Source organism: Perca flavescens, chromosome 2 (genome assembly GCF_004354835.1).
Source record: "Perca flavescens isolate YP-PL-M2 chromosome 2, PFLA_1.0, whole genome shotgun sequence".
In the NCBI taxonomy this organism is placed as follows: Eukaryota; Metazoa; Chordata; class Actinopteri; order Perciformes; family Percidae; genus Perca; species Perca flavescens.
The window spans coordinates 7,583,531-7,601,335 of NC_041332.1; the positions used below are offsets into that span (position 1 = coordinate 7,583,531).

General features: G+C 42.4%; 1 protein-coding gene across 1 annotated transcript; it reads right to left on the reverse strand.

The window, feature by feature from the left end:
• Positions 1-1,593: 1,593 nt before the first annotated feature.
• Positions 1,594-16,956, reverse strand: LOC114572695 (aspartate aminotransferase, cytoplasmic). Its single transcript, XM_028604421.1, has 9 exons — positions 16,714-16,956; positions 12,125-12,306; positions 10,797-10,920; positions 10,452-10,564; positions 7,329-7,433; positions 6,457-6,607; positions 5,276-5,441; positions 3,877-4,019; positions 1,594-3,007 (listed from the first exon to the last, which is right to left on the reverse strand). Exons 1-9 carry the CDS (start codon positions 16,820-16,822, stop codon positions 2,868-2,870), a joined length of 1,233 nt encoding a protein of 410 aa, XP_028460222.1. The 5' UTR covers positions 16,823-16,956; the 3' UTR covers positions 1,594-2,867.
• Positions 16,957-17,805: the final 849 nt, after the last annotated feature.

The window sequence follows — 17,805 nt, forward strand, 5'->3', positions numbered from 1 at the left end:
GTCCTTACCTAGGTACTGTCAGGGCACACCCTCATACTCTGCTTCTGACTGGCTAGTAGTCCTTACCTAGGTACTGTCAGGGCACACCCTCTTACTCTGCTTCTGACTGGCTAGTAGTCCTTACCTAGGTACTGTCAAGGCACACCCTCATCTCTGCTTCTGACTGGCTAGTAGTCCTTACCTAGGTACTGTCAGGGCACACCCTCTTACTCTGCTTCTGACTGGCTAGTAGTCCTTACCTAGGTACTGTCAAGGCACACCCTCATCTCTGCTTCTGACTGGCTAGTAGTCCTTACCTAGGTACTGTCAGGGCACACCCTCATACTCTGCTTCTGACTGGCTAGTAGTCCTTACCTAGGTACTGTCAGGGCACACCCTCTTACTCTGCTTCTGACTGGCTAGTAGTCCTTACCTAGGTACTGTCAGGGCACACCCTCATCTCTGCTTCTGACTGGCTAGTAGTCCTTACCTAGGTACTGTCAGGGCACACCCTCATCTCTGCTTCTGACTGGCTAGTAGTCCTTACCTAGGTACTGTCGGGGCACACCCTCATCTCTGCTTCTGACTGGCTAGTAGTCCTTACCTAGGTACTGTCAGGGCACACCCTCATCTCTGCTTCTGACTGGCTAGTAGTCCTTACCTAGGTACTGTCAGGGCACACCCTCATACTCTGCTTCTGACTTGCTAGTATTCTTTACTTAGCTACTGCGCATGTGCGACTCCCAACAAAGATGGAACAGTGAATTCTTTCTCTGCTCAAGACGCCAATCCTCCCCTATATTATTTTAAGCCAATTTCTGTTTGCAGCTTTAATGCCGAATACAGCCCCTATAAACACAGGGATATAAGAAACTGGAGACTGTAAAGTTAGTAATTAAAGTAGATATGAGTAGTGGCGACAGAAATGGTGAATTAATTCTACTCAGACAGGTGTGCACGAGCATGAACTATATGCCATAAGTCAGTGGGCCACCCCACTACATAAGCGTATGAATATGTACACCGACTATTTGCGTCTTCTCTTGTGTCTGCTTTCCACTGCAGCTTGTTCCTATGTTCCACACGTTGCATTGTCCTACATGTAGTGTAGTATTAGTATAATTTAACAAGGTTATACGGCTGCAACTACCAATTATTTTCCTACTTGATTAATCGATTAGTTATAATATATAGTTATAGTTAGTTAAAAATAATGGGGATCAGTGTTTCCCAAAGTCTAAAATGTCTCGTTTTGGCCACATCTCAAAGATATTCAGTTTCCTGTCACAAAGAAGAGAAGAAACATTCACATTTAACAAGCTGGAATCAGAGAATTTGTACTTTCTTTCACAAAAAAAATGACTCAATTATGAAAATAGTTGTTGACTAATTAAATAGTTGACAACTAACCAATTAATCTATGCAGCTCTATGAGGTTATGATGGCTATTTAAGGGAACAAAGACACAAATAAATTACTGAATTCATGATTTGATGGTTTTTGCTGCCCATTAAAGAGTTTTGTGACCATAACCTTCTACACAGATATTTTAGAAAGTATACAGCCTAGGGAGGGTTTTTTTGGGGAGAAAAACAAACAGGCAGAAAGCAAAGATTTGGGTTCTTACGGTTTATAATTTATTTCAGTATGAGCACACATACTGCAGTGTGACATTACAAACAACAGCACATGTGGTTATGTGGTGAACAGGTGTCATCACAACAACCGACTTTACAGAGGCTTTCTGTAACTCAACAAGGGCACTGCAGGGTGGAGAGAAAAGTGACACCAGAAAGAGGAAGGAGAGGCCACTTTGTTCACGGATGGCACAACTTCCAACTAACATTATGATCTTCTACGTAGCTGCACAGGTTTGACACGGCAAAACCTAAAAACATCAGGCACATGCATTTACCTTTAAGAGAGCGGGAACATACCCGCTGTGCTTACAATGCCCTTCTTCAGACTTCAGCATAGGAATCTTCCTGGGATGAGTTGATTATGCATTAAATATACATATATTGAAATAGGAAATTGTGATGGTTAACAAAAAGGAAAATAGATGTTTTATGGGCTCAGAGCTGAAATAAAGCAGGACTTCAGTGCTTCTGCAGGAAATAATAGGACCTCTGACAGCGATTGTTACATCTATTTACATCAAGCAGGCATTTTGGTCAATTCTACATCTACGTCATGACGTATCTCTTGAAATGCTAGAAATGACAAAAGTTTTTTTTAACCACAGTTACAGTTGGGGGGCTCGCTCTTATTTTCAAATCTCCATCTAGCTTTTAGCCCTGACTTAATGTAGGGCCCTATGGAGTCTGTCTTACAGCTTGTTAAAATTCTTTATTCACAATTCAGTCCATTATTTGGTATCACAGAAACTATTGGGCTCTACATTACTGTTGCCATCAGTCTGGGACCGGCCCCAGCCGGGCCCTCGTCGAAGATACGGGCTAAACCACTTTTCCGGGGAAAAAACCCTAACAGAGAAAGCAAAGATTCAAGTGGTCTTCTGTGAACAGACATGATTGAAATTGCACAAAAACAGGCTAAAAATGCAGGGACCTGAATAAAAAGACATTTTCTTTTTTTTAACTTTGACCCATTCTGGTATGGAGCTGTGCTGACATGCATGCCTAGCTTTTGTGCGTTTTAGGGTCTTCCTAAAATCGTCAATCGCCTCCGACAGATTCATACCTTGATGTGGGAACAGAAAAAGAAAAAAAAATCATCCGTCCTCCCATTGGTTCAACTGCCTGCTGCAGTTCAACCAATCAGAGGCCGGGATGAGCAGGGGGAGGGTGTACAAGGGCACAGACATTGTGAGAACTTCTTGTGGCGTACAGTGCAGGAGGCAGGAAGTGGGCGGAGGGAAGCAGCCTTTACTGGACCTTGGTGACGGCGTCGTGGATGGACTGGGCGACATAGTCGATGTTGGTGGTGGTCAGGCCGCACATGTTGATGCGGCCGCTGGCCATCAGGTACACGTGCTTCTCTTTGATCATGTACTCCACCTGTTTGGCTGGAAGACACATCACAACAGCGGGACGGTCACCCAGGGTTATATAAAGAGGAACAGTACAGCCATGTCAGCAATACATCTAATAAAACAACAGCCTTGTAACTGGAGAAAAAAACATTTCAATGCTAATCAAGAAAGGTGACAAAATCTTGGAAAAAGACGGTAGAAAGAAGGAAGGAAGGAAGGCAAGAATAAGTCGAAAATAGTAACAAAACCTTTAAAAAAGCAACTAAAACTTAGGAAAAAAACAAACACTAGAAAGAAGGAAGAAAGGCAACAATAGGTTGAATAAAGTGACAAAAAATAAGAAACCGCGGGTTCGACTCCGACCTGTGGCCCTTTGCTGCATGTCATTCCCCCTCTCTCTCCCCTTTTATGTCTTCATCTGTCAAATAAAGACCTAAAAAGCCCAAAAAATAATCTTAAAAAAATAAACAAATTGTCAAAAAGGTGGCCGGGTTAGCTCAGTTGGTAGAGCAGGCGCACATATATAGAAGTTTACTCCTCGACTCAGAGGAAATAAAGGCCTAAAATGCCCCTAAAAATAGTATTATAAAATCGTCTTAAAAAATAAATACAAAAATAATCTTAAAAAATAGTCTTAAAAAAAATTATCTTACATTTTTTGTGTCAAAAAGCGACAAACTTTTTAAAAAAACGTCACATTTTTGGTAGAGAAAAAAAAAGTGTAAATAAAGAGGTACAATGGTCTGGTCACGTACCCCCTGCAGTCCTTCAGAGTACCCCCCTAGGGGTACATGTACCCCCATTTTGAGAAACACTGCTCTAAACGAGCCCAGATTGTTATGTTGATATCTGGGTGGCCTGCGGCAGAGCCCACTGCGTGCATGTGTGCGTTTTCCACTCACGGTTCAGGCCGGTGAAGCTGAACATGCCGATCTGCTGCGTGATGTGGTCCCAGGTCCCTGGGGTGCCCAGATCCTGCAGCTTGGACTTGAGCTGATCCCTCATCAATAGGACACGGTCTGCCATGGTCTTCACATTACCCTTCCTACACAGTGAGCAGAGAGGGGGGAGAGGTGTGAGCAAAAAAAATAAAAGAGAGGGAGCCAAGAGGGGGAATGTAACAGGATATTAGACAAAAAAAAAACATGGACAAAACTTAAGAGTGAAGATAAATGAAGTTCACCGTGATGTCCTCAAAGCCCCCAACAGTTGCCTGTAACATGTAAACGATTTGTGTGCTCTTCACTGGGGGTATAAGCATGTACACTTGCTTTTCATACACAATGTTAACTCTTTGCATATTTGTGTACTAGATATTAAATTATTGTAAATTACCAATACGCAACACTGCACCTGTCCATCCAGTGAAGGGTAGAATCTGGTCTCAAAAAATACAAATGCAAGCCAATGCACACTGCAGGGTTGGTGAACAAATGTAAATGCCTTCACTTTATATGGCAATATGGATTTAAAGCTATAGTGCGTGGTTTCTGTCGCCCCCGTGAGGAATTCTAAGTAATCACAACAACACTGTCCACGTGATACAAGCCTTATGTGATCGCACACAGTGAACGTTACAAAGTTTGTAACGTAAATCCTAAATCTGACTTAAAGTGCTCATATTCTGCTCATTTTCAGATTCATAATTGTATTTAAAGGTTATATCAGAAATGGTTTAATTTTCAGAAAACACCATCTTTTTTGTAGTACTGCACATTGCTGCAGCTCCTCTTTTCACCCTGTGAGTTGAGCTCTCCGTTTTAGCTAGAGTGTGAGACATCTCACTGCTGTTCCATCTTTGTTGGGAGTCGCACATGTGCAGTAGCTAGGTAAGGACTACTAGCCAGTCAGAAGCAGAGTATGAGGGCGTGCCCTGACAGTACCTAGGTAAGGACTACTAGCCAGTCAGAAGCAGAGTATGAGGGCGTGCCTGACAGTACCTAGGTAAGGACTACTAGCCAGTCAGAAGCAGAGTATGAGGGCGTGCCCTGACAGTACCTAGGTAAGGACTACTAGCCAGTCAGAAGCAGAGTATGAGGGGCGTGCCCTGACAGTACCTAGGTAAGGACTACTAGCCAGTCAGAAGCAGAGTATGAGGGCGTGCCCTGACAGTACCTAGGTAAGGACTACTAGCCAGTCAGAAGCAGAGTATGAGGGCGTGCCCTGACAGTACCTAGGTAAGGACTACTAGCCAGTCAGAAGCAGAGTATGAGGGAGTGCCATGCTAGCAGCTAGGCGAGCATTATAACGTGTGTTACAAAGTAACACACGTTACTTTGTAACTTTGTAACTGGAGCGTACCACTCGGCGAAGAGCTCGGGGCAGTTGAGCGTCTTGCTGACGATGCGCGCTCCCTGAGACGGCGGGTTGGACCAAGTCGTCCTGACAATCTTCTCCATCTGGGACAGGGTGCGGCTCAGGTTCTCGCTGTCCTGGGCGACCACGGTCAGGTTGCCAACTCTCTCATCTGATGACAGCAGCAGGGAACAAAGGGTCGACTTTAGAACGTAGGATGGGTAGGAGGGAGATTTCAATTAACACAAGCATTTGGTGTTTCCTCTAACGTACTGGTCATTGTGCAAAACCCAGGACTGCTTAAGTGTGTGTGCAAGTCTTTATGTGTATGTTAGAGTGTCTGCAGGTTTTAACCAATCAAATTTAAAAGGTTAACTACCCTTTTTTCAACCCGGACCCTACGTTCCTGTGTTTTTGTGTCTAAGTGACTGATGGGAACAACAATCTCTGACATCGGTCCAGTATTAAGTGAGATCGCTGCAGTCGGCAGCGGAGAAACAAGCTACAATGTAAGTTAACAGGGCAGTTGTCCAGCTTGTATTAACCTTCACAAAAGTGCTTGTTTTGCCGCAGACAAGCTCAGATTATTATCCTAAGTGTCTGACAACATTATGGAAAGGATTTCTAAGGAGGTCGACTTTTCTGTTAAAGAGTAAGATCCTTTTTTTAAACATAAAAACATCCACGAAATTGAGTTCGCTAAACCCACCAGACTCCATGTAAATAAACCAATAAACAGTCATTTTAGCGTCGTAAAATACACTTCATTCAAAGTCGACAGAAACCAAATAAAACTATGAAAAGCCGTTTTGGGTCGTCTTTCCACTCTTCCAACCATCACAACTCTAGTTTTAGTTGAAATAAACACAGTTTACCGATTTACATGTGAAAATACGTTGGCTCTATACACGCTAAAAGTATTGCTTTTTTAAATGGAGTCTGGTGGGTTTAGAGCTAGCGACTTCAGAGCTGTTTCTGGTTAAACAGAAAGGTCTCAAAGAGGTTTTAAAGGTCTATCTCTGAAGGGATCCTTTCCATAATGTTGTCAGACACGTAGGACAATTAAGACCCGTTTAAAATGATTTAAGACCTAGAACACAATACTTTTTTATGGCCTAACATTTTGAAATCCGAGACTTTTTAAGACCCCGCCGCGACCCAGTTATGTGCGTATCATGTGTGCTTACTGTAAAGGCCGAAGTTTTTGGAGTAGGACTGAGCTATAAAGAGCTCAAAGCCCTCCGAGACAAAGTAGCGGATGGCCCAGGCATCTTTCTCCAGATTGCCGGAGGCGAAACCCTGGTAGGCCGAGTCAAAGAACGCAAACAAGTTCCTCCTCTAGAGAAAAAAACAAACAAACATTAAAAGATAGAGAAAAGGACAACAGTGGAAAATGAGAAAACAGCCCAAGAATACAGTTTTGAAAATCAACTTTGAGCAAAAATGAATGACATTTTTTTCTTAAAAGTAAGAATCACATTAATAAGAATAATGGAGAAGATGAGAATTTGACAATTCAGTTTGGCATGTAGATGCTACAGTAGTGTCTCTGTGTGTGCTCATGTGTTGCTGATGCGTCCTAATGTGGGTCTATGCACTTTTACCTGCGTCTACTGTGTATGGTACTTGTGTTGTGTTTTTCTCATGCCATCACCCTGCCAGTTGTCCTGATCTGGAACAGTGGCTGTGTCATTTTTACCTGTCTATGTCTTTCTTGGTTCATGTGTATTTGTTGTATTGTTGTAGTCTATTGTTTTTAAGCCATCAACCTGCTAGGGACTGCAGATGAAAATCAGCCTGTATGGCAAAATCTGGCACATTTCCATGTTGGACTCTGTACTCATGCTGATTAATGTGAGTTGTCCCTTTTAAATAAAGAAATCTAAAAAAAATAATAAGAAATGCACTTCTTCACATCAATGTTCTTATATCAACCACTGACATATTGACTCCAGTGCTGTACATGCTTTACTTAATGGGAGAGCCTGGAACCAGTGACAGCGTGACACCGTGACATGTATGTGACCAGAGAAACGACAGCGGCCACGCGTGGCCTTACCTTCATGATCTCGGCGATCTTCTTCCACTCATCCTGGGTCGGGTCGGTGCCGGTGGGGTTGTGTGCGCAGGCGTGGAGGAGGAAGATGGAGCGTTCCGGAGCTTTCTGTTGACAAGGGAAGAGTCAGATCGTAACCAAATAACCACACCCAAGCACGGCTGGGTACCAAACCTCCATACTTTAACGACCCGGGTGCCTCCAGTCTATAGTGTAGAGCAGTGGTTCTCAAACTGTTTTCAATAACGTTCCCCCTTTTTTGAAGCCAAGTTTATATAAAGAGGAACAGTACAGCGATGTCTGCGATAGATTTACTAAACAACAGCCTTGTAACTGAAGAAAAAAAAAACATTTAAAACGCTGATGAAAAAAGGCGACAAAAACTTTTTTTTAAATGACAAAACCTTGGAAAAACACGGTAGGAAGAAGGAAGGAACGTCAAAAAAAAGCAACAAAACTTTCAATATAATATATATATATATATATATATATATATATATATATATATATATATATATATATATATATATATATATATATATATATATGGGGAAATAAGTATTTGACCCCTTGCTGATTTTGCAGGTTTGCCCACTTACAAAGAATGCAAAAATCTACAATTTTAATCATATGTACATTCTAACAGTGAAAGACAGAATCCCAAAGAAAATTCCAGAAAATCACATCATATGAATTTATTAAAATTGATAACCATCTGATGAGGAAAAACAAGTATTTGACCCCCTGGACAAACAGCATGTTAATATTTTGTAGAAAAGCCATTATTGGCCAGCACAGATGTCAAACGGTTTTTATAGTTGGTGACAAGGTTTTGCACATTTCGGCAGGGATGTTGGCCCTCCTCCCTGCAGACAGCCTCCAAATCATTCAGGTTCGAGGTTGTCGCCTGGCAACTCGAATTTTAAGCTCCCTCCAAAGATTTTCAATCGGATTCAGGTCTGGAGACTGGCTAGGCCACTCCAGAACCTTGATGTGCTTCTTCTTCAGCCACTCTTTTGTTGCTTTGGCGGTGTGCTTAGGGTCGTTGTCGTGCTGAAACACCCATCCTCGACCCATCTTCAGCTCTCTCACTGAGGGAAGGAGATGTCGGTCCAGAATTCCACGATACATGGCCCCGTCCATCCTCCCCTCAATACGATGGAGTTGTCCCATCCCCTTGGCTGAAAAGCACCCCAAAGCATGATGTTGCCACCACCATGCTTGACGGTGGGGATGGTGTTCTTTGGGTTGTACTCTGTGTTCTTTGCCCTCCAAACACGACGAGTTGAGTTGAGGCCAAAAAGTTCTATTTTGGTCTCATCTGACCACATCACCTTCTTCCAGGCCTCTTCTGAGTCGTCCAGGTGGTGAATGGCGAACTTCATGCGGGCCTGTACATGTTTCTTCTTGAGCAGGGGGACCTTGCGTGCGCTGCAGGATTTCAATCCATGACGGCGTAGTGTGTTACCAACCGTTTCTTTTGTAACTGTGGTCCCAGCTGCCTTCAGTTGATTCATCAGTTCCCCCCTTGTGGTTTTGGGATGATTCCTCACCGTTCACATGATCAGGGACACCCCACGAGGAAAGATCTTGTGTGGAGGCCCAGACCGAGGGAGGTTGGCGGTGGTGTGGTGCTTCTTCCATTTCCTGATAACTGCACCGACAGTTGATCTTTTCTCTCCAAGTTGCTTTCCGATTCTCTTGTAGCCCTTCCCAGCCTTGTGCAGATCAACAATCTTGTCCCTGATGTCCGTAGAAAGCTCTTTGGTCTTGCCCATGGTGGTGATGCTGGTTGTTTGGGTGTTGACAGGTGTCTTTTATACAGGTAACGAGGTGAGGCAGGTGTATTTGATGTAGATAATTGGTTCGGATTGGGGCTGTGTCTTAAAGAAAGACTAACTGGCTTGTAGGAGCCAGAATACTTGCTGTTTGTCCAGGGGGTCAAATACTTGTTTTTCCTCATCAGATGGTTATCAATTTTAATAAATTCATATGATGTGATTTTCTGGAATTTTCTTTGGGATTCTGTCTGTCACTGTTAGAATGTACATATGATTAAAATTGTAGATTTTTGCATTCTTTGTAAGTGGGCAAACCTGCAAAATCAGCAAGGGGTCAAATACTTATTTCCCCCACTGTACACACACACACACACACACACACACACACACACACACACACAGTACAGGTCAAAAGTCAAAAGTTTGGACACACCTCATTCAATGCGTTTCTTTATTTTCATGACTATTTGCATCGTAGATTCTCACTGAAGGCATCAAAACTATGAATGAACACATATGGAATTATGTACTTAACAAAAAAGTGTGAAATAACTGAAAACATGTCTTATATTTTAGATTCTTCAAAGTAGCCACCCTTTGCTTTTTTTGATAACTCTGCAAACCCTTGGTGTTCTCTCAATGAGCTTCATGAGGTAGTCACCTGAAATGGTTTTCACTTCACAGGTGTGCTTTGTCAGGGTTAATTAGTGGAATTTTTTCCCTTATTAATAAAAAAAGCAAAGGGTGGCTACTTTGAAGAATCTAAAATATAAGACATGTTTTCAGTTATTTCACACTTTTTTGTTAAGTACATAATTCCATATGTGTTCATTCATAGTTTTGATGCCTTCAGTGAGAATCTACAATGTAAATAGTCATGAAAATAAAAAGGACACCCATTGAATGAGAATGTGTGTCCAAACTTTTGGCCTGTACTATCTATATCTATCTTTTTTAAAGAGGACAAACTTGGAAAAAATAGACAGTAGAAAAAAGGATGGAAGAAAGGCAATAATAGGTTGTAAAAAAATAGGTCCAAAAAGAAAAAAAAAAAAAAAAGTGTAAATAAAGAGGTACAATGGTCTGGTCACGTACCCCATGCAGTCCTTCAGAGTACCCCTAGGGGTACATGTACCCCCATTTGAGAAACACTGGTACAGAGTATTTAAAAGTGCCTTGTCATTTATTCCCAGATTCCAATACCTAAGGAGTAAATCTAAATCTAAAGTTGAAAGAGCCTATCAGCATGCAGCTGGTACGTTCCGATTTGTTTTTGAGTCATGGCAACATGGAAATACCGACATCGAGCAGCCCTTCACCCATCACGGGGTACCCCCCCCCTCACCTCCAGGTCATCCAGGAGCCCGGCAAGGTCCAGGCCCCTGTTAGCAGCGTCCCAGTAGTGGTATGGCCGGATGTCTTTGAAGCCAGCGTCAGTAAACACACTGTTGTGGTTCTCTGGGGGGGAGGGGAGAGAAACATCAAAATTCTTTATTAACCCCCCCACAATGGGGAAATTCACACTGCTGCCGCAGCAAGGGATAGGGGGACAAGTACAAGACACACATAACCAAACAAACATATAAGCATTACGTTATCTGTGTCTTGTACTTTTCCCCCTAATCCCCCCCACCCCCCCCACCCCACCACCCCTAGTAGTCCGTTACTTGCTTTACAGCTGCCTACTGACCCCAGGTGGGTGCTGAGACGTAGACGGGCGTGGCCGTGTTGTTGACGCCGTTGTACCAACGCCGCAGGAACTCTGCCCCGATCCTCAGAGCACCCGTCCCCCCGAGAGCCTGGACCCCTCCCACCTGAGAGAGAGGAAACAAGCAGCAAGGAAACAGGAATCAAACACTGGAAATGCACTCGAGCAACATCTGCACACTTCCTGAGGGGGTGGGGGGCTGGCACCAGACAAAGTGTTTAAAGCGGGCGTCTAGGGTGCTTCTCATGGTCGCTTAAATTGCCTCCTCGACTCCTCCGCTTGCCTCCCTTCCTCGCTTGGTCCCTCCCGCCGAGGAAATCGTTGGAGGAGAGAGGAAACGAGCAAATGTACTACTACTTCTTTTTAGTGGATTCATTTCCATTTCCCTCCTTATTTGAAATGTATTTTAGTTTCTTTTAATACACAGTACAATTTACGGCATATGAATCAGCTCTTCTTTTATGTACCCAGAATTAACAAAGAAGTAGGTCGTCGTGCATTTAAATTTAAAGCACCATCAGACTGGAACAATCTCTCTCGCTCATTCAGATCTATAACTTCCTTTTATGTTTTCAAATAATGTCTTTTTACTTATTCTCAAACATCCTGTTCCTGGTTTTTTTTCTTTTCTCATATGCTGTACGTGTTTGCAGTTATGTACCTGCATGTGATAGTGAAGTGCATAAATATATTTATACCTTGTTTCTGTATTTGCATTTTCTCAGATGGCTCACTGATTGACTTTGATTTTGGTATGGGCTAAAGGGAAGGGATTAGGATTGTGGGAGCATTGTTGCATCTAAATGTTTGTTATTGTCTTGTGTTGTATTTACTTTAATGATGATTCTCCATCTTGATGTTGGTTTCTTTTGTATCTTAAAGGACCCCCTCGAAAATGAGATTGTGCATCTCAAGGGGTTATCCTTGAAAATAAATAAATAAAAATGTGTTGTTGTTTTTTTTGGAGGGATGAGACGTCCTTTCCTCTGAAGCGTCACATGACTTGGTCAGCTGTTTGGGGCGGAGTTAGCAACCCCTCCCTGCGGAGAGAGGGGCGGGGATAGAAAAATCAGATCTGGGTCTGATTCAGATTCACATATGGAAGTGGCCTGAATCTGATTTGAAAAAAATCAGATCTGGGCTAGATTTGAGTGTTCACACTACTTCTGAAGAAGACCTGGTCACTTGACCCCAATTTGGGCTTTGGGCCACTTTTGCCTGCAGGGACAGAACAACTTCCGGTTCAGCCGAGGACCGAGGAGTCGAGGAGCTGTCAGATAAGGGGACATGGGACGCGGCTCGTGTCTCACCCTGTTGTCCTTGATGGCGGGGCTGTCGTCGCCCAGGGCAACCTTGGCCGAGGCGGAGCGGAACTCGGGCAGCCCGAGGATGGGCAGGTACTCGTGGTTCAGGCTGCCATCCTCCACGATCATGCGCTCCACCTTCTTCACCACCGGCAGCACCCAGGGCTGGCAGTCATCGGTACGGTACGCTGGAGGGGACACAAAGCAACGCAGCGCTTTATCAAGGAGCCACAAAGCCTTCTGGCTCCAGCTCTAACACACATACGGAAAATAGGTCACCGTGGGATTTCAGTCTGGGCAAAACATGCATCAACAAAAAGCTTTCAGCAACAGTTTCTAGGGCTGTGCTCGACTGAAGAAATTCTTAGTCGACTCACACTCATTCAATTGTATCGACTAATCGATTAGTTGATTTAATCGACATCTGTAAATCTGAGTTTCTCCACAAAGAGTCATGCAAAAGCACCACTTTAGTTCTTGTGTTTACCAGAGATGTGCGCGTACGTTTCTTGGAAATAAGTCATTCAGCATGAAAAAAAGAATCAAACATGACTAATCAACTAAAGAACTCTAAGTTGACTAAGACCAAACGACCGATTAGTCGACTAATCGACTAAGAGGGAGCAGCCCTAACAGTTTCGCACAATTCAATGCCTGTTGTGCTCTGCAAAACTACAGTGCAAAATCCTCAACCCAAACAAAGTGTTTCCAGATATAGCTGGGCAACATATCGATATTATATCGTTATTGTGATATGAGACTAGTTATCGTCTTAGATTTTGGATATCGTAATATGGCATAAGTGTTGTCTTTTCCTGGTTTTAAAGGCTGCATTACAGTAAAGTGATGTACTTTTCTGAACTTACCAGACTTTTGTAACTGTTCTATTATTTGCCTTTACCCACGTAGTCATTATATCCACATAACTGATGATTATTTATCAAAAATCTCATTGTGTAAATATTTTGTGAAAGCACCAATAGTCAACACTACAATATCGTTGCGGTATCGATATCGAGGGATTTGGTCCAAAATATCGTGATATTTGATTTTCTCCATATCGCCCAGCCCTACTTCCAGACATCCATAACATGATTCATTTGGGGTTCAATTGTATTCAAGTACTTGCACCAATCCTCCTAAGACATTTTTGCCTCCAAAACGGTCGCTCACAGGATACATTTCATTCTTTCTGGACCAGTCTCTGTAAACCCTGGAGATGGTTGTTGGGCGCTGAAAATTTCCGTAGATCACCAGTTTCTGAAATTCTCAAACCAGCTAAGTCTGGCAACCACGGCACCTTTCTTCCCCATTCTGATAAATCGGTTTGAACTTCGGCAGATGGTCTTCACCGTATCTCCATGCCTAAATGCATTGAGTTACTGCCTATATTTTGTGATGTTGTTTGCCGACTACACATTTTCGTCAATGAGTGTTTGAGCAGTTGAAGTGGCCGGTGATATATCAGGTATAGTAGATTTTCTCTATTATCTCTTCTGGTTGGTATCTTCCTTTCACAGCTTAGATCGTCATATCGCTGAACCACAACCGCACCGTGATTTCTCAAGGCACTGTCGTATCTCAACATGTTTTTATTTCAGAGTGTGCAGCCTGGATGTAATTATAGCAATAACCTTGTAGTCCTGCATGATGCAGCTAAAAGGTAGACAGAGGAAAGGAGAGAAAAAAACAAACATTCAACTGTTTCATTCAATGTAATGTCACAGACTCTCTGAAGGTCAACATTAATAGCTTGTCTAAACTAGTGTGTGTGTGTGTGTGTGTTACATATTTGACTCCTTAAGAACTCGTGCTCCCTCATTCTGTACAGGGGCCTGTGCAGAGCTGTATCACATATCAGGCCTTGGCCACAGCTACAGACACATTATAAAAAGGTCAAACAAGTAGGTTGTTGGTTTTCAATCATTTGGTTGATCAGTGGATCAAAACCAGGGGTCAAAACTGCAGACAACCACATCTCATGACAGCGAGTATGAAATGTGAATTGGGTGGATTTATAAAAAGGCCAGAAACTCAAGAAAACACTGAACACGTCAGCTGGTACCAGCTGCTTGCTGGACTCTAAAACGGCAAAGAGTAATCCACGAATCAATAAGTTACTCATTAAAACAGAAAACGTACAGCCATGGCGAGTGACTACATTACACCGGTGAGGCTTTCCACGCAGCTGATTAATTCCAGGCCAAACTGGTTTGGTGCACACAGATATGTTTTGTGCAAGAGAGCGGCTCAGGTCCAAGTCTGTGTTACATGAGAGGATAACCTGGTAAACTTCAATAACCCTGTACGGGGTAGTTAGGCCACTACAGCAACAAGTACAGATAACCAGATGTTTGTAGTGTTTACAGGTTTACTTTTACAATATTAATGTCATGATATGATTAGGGTTGAGTACCTAAACCCGGTTCCTACGCAACCGGTAGGAATCGGACCGGATTAGAACACAAATTTCGGTAAAAATATCACACTTTTTCTGTAGTGTAGGGTTTTTATTATATATTTAAGTACTTTAAAACGTTAATATATTGTTATTTAAATTTAAATATTTTTCAATTTAAAAAAAAAAAAAAAAAAAAAGAGCCTTTCTTTGATGTCATTTTTCAGTTTTTCAAGAATCGGTTTAGGAATCTGAATCGTTTTAAAAGTACCAGTTCGGCATTGGAATCATAAAATTCCAAAAAGGTACCCAACCCTCGATATGATACTACTATGTCTTCAGGGATTGTGGTTATTATAATGTTGAGCTCACATGTTGTCTTTTCTTGGACTTAAATGCTTAATTTTATGCTAAGTTACACAGTATTCTGAAGTCATTAAAACTGTAAGAGATGAATGAAATTAGTGATGACAGACTCTGTCCGTTTGGGTATTTTTAAGACAGTACAGATGCAGGAGTCCCAGTGCTTCATCATACTACCTACAAACCGAAGCAGTAAAAAGGTACAATATGTAACATTTCTGCATTAAAACGTCTAAAAACGACCATACCTGTGTTATATATTTTTTTTGAGGTGTGTACTTCCACTATCCCAAATGTTTCCACCAAATGTCAAACGCAGAGAAATCTGTTATTTTATTTCTGACACGGGACGTTTGCTTTAGTCGCCCGTAAGTGGCGTCATATAACCTTTCACCCTCTAGTTACTTGTAACTTCCATCAAAATATGGGCACCCAGATGATACGTTCGAGAGGAATTGTAAATCATACGTCACAGAAAAAAATACTCGTTACTGTTTCTGCCACAAGGCATCATTTTGTGATAAATTACATGCCACTTTGCAACACAGTAATACAGCATAGACTTTATTTATTAAAACATAATCAATATTGATCCAGCTTAAGGTTACTACAACGTGCTGGTTGACAAGTAGCTAACGTTACCCTCTAGAGGCATACTGGGAGAAACAAAGTGTTTGACACGCCAATTCGTATGCCGTTTTGGCGTGTTATCAAGACGCATAATCACGTTTGGAGTGTTTATCAACGCTGTTCGGCCGCCATTGACCAACATTACGTGTGAATTTTCGCCGTAGCGAGTAGTATGAAAGGACCTAAGTCTGCGGAGGAGTAAAACACAGGACTTTCAGTCAGGATAGCCGGGATCGCATCGCTTTACATTAGCTGCATACAGCGTAGACATACACGTGGATAGCTCAAAATGCGTACAGATAACACACCATTTGGCTTTAGGAAAGTGGCGTGTATGTTTACGCAAAGTTGTGTTGTGTATTTACATTTTTCAAAATGTGCACGTCAGGCTATGGTGTAGGGCCCAGCGTAGGGCCCGTGTCTCCACGTACCTACGAAAATGATGTTTTTAACCTAATTTTATTCACTTTTACTACTACTAACTTTTTTATATCTGCACTCAAGCTATGTTACTTTATATACTTATTGACTTATTCTTATGTATGCCTTACACTGACTGTGAGCAACTGTAACTGAAGAGGGAACAATAAAGCATTCTAGCAATAAAGTAAAGCAATGCAGTCTTCTGATTTTAAAGTATCCTGCCATCGTCATCCCCGCAGCGTGTCACACAACGGAACAAGTGCACGACAATCTGACAGCTCCAAAACTAGCGAGATGTGATTCTCAAAATCCAGCTGATTTGAAGTCTTTAGTTTAAGCTCCTGCTAGTGATTCAAAATGACCTTTCGACAGAAACCCTGGTGAAGTGGAGAACGATGCGTCAAGGGTCAGAGGTGAAACAGAAGTGCATTTTGAGTAAACGGTGAAAATAGCAGTCACAAGACGAGGTTCTGCTTTCCTAAAGTCTACTTTTTTTCCCCCCAGTATCATCATATATGTAACCGACGTCGCATTTATAATGAGCTGACAGCTGTCAACGTCAAGCTAGTTTGTGCTCCAGCTCGTTAGCTTCACTGCTAAGGTCAAACCAAAGCGCTGCTAACGCTTGATAGCGTGACAACATCAGCACCGCGTCAACGGAACACTCAAAGTTAGGGTTAGGGCTAGATAGCTAAATGAGGCTAACAAGCAAGCACGGCAGTTTGCTGGTCTGACTCACCGCCACTAAGCTAACTTAGCATTAGCAGCGACCATCTCTTACCTCCAACTCCCAGATTCACCTTCTGCGGGTTGCCGTCCTCCCTGAAGTCGGCAGTTAGTTTGAAAACCGCTACCGGAGGAGCCAGCGGGACATCGCTGAATATGGACATGGCTCAGGGCAACGCAGACGAACCCGGTGCAGAAGGAGGAGACCGGGGGAGGATGTTTCCAGAGACGAGCAGAGAGCGACGGGCCGGTTTCTATGGGGTTCACCTTCACTTCGCCGCTTCAGGACACAGAGCAATAGGCGTCAACCCGGCAGCCAATAGGAAGGCACGTAACACCGACGTAGCCTTGAGATAGCCAATGAGCGCACAGTCATGGAAATAATACAATATTTCATTTTTCATATTTTTTTAGGTTATTTCTTTTATATATATTTAGTTTATTTTTGTATATTTATATGTTTTTCTCATTTACTGTATATTCATGTTATTAATGTAATGTGTATGATAGATACATGGAAACAGATTGCGGTAGCTAAGTCAAATGTTACATCAATCTAATCATTACACAAACAGCATACACTCAAAAAGAAGTAGATAGGAAATAGAATAACAAAAACATAAACAACAAACCAAAGATCAGCAGTATCAGCTTAAGTGGCCTTTATTTGACTGTGGTTTCCCATTGCTCTCACAGTTCCAAGAAGTTTGAGAAGAAGAACTTTCAGGAAGATAGATAGAAATGGACCTCTTTATATACAATCTTTGGAATTTAACATTATTGTATCAAAGACGGTGCCTGGTAACACAGTATAAGAAGGTAATAGTGGTAATAGTAGTAGTTGTTCACTTTAGTTGAGTTGTCTTTAAACTTGTTTACTTACTACGAACTGAGCAGCAGCTTAGGCCCCTGTGGCTACCAGAGGGCCCCGAAGAGCGCTTGAAATGTCCCACAGGAGCTTAAACAGAGCCGGCCAATAAATGCGCACTATGCAAGTTTATGTGTGCAGTTGCGGGGTGTAGCTAGGCGGAACGAGGGAGAGAATATCATTGCAGTATTGAATAATTGGAGTTCAGACGCAATTTTGTAATTTTCTAAATTTCTGATCCTCTGAATAAAAACAGAAAATTGCAAAAACACTTTTAAG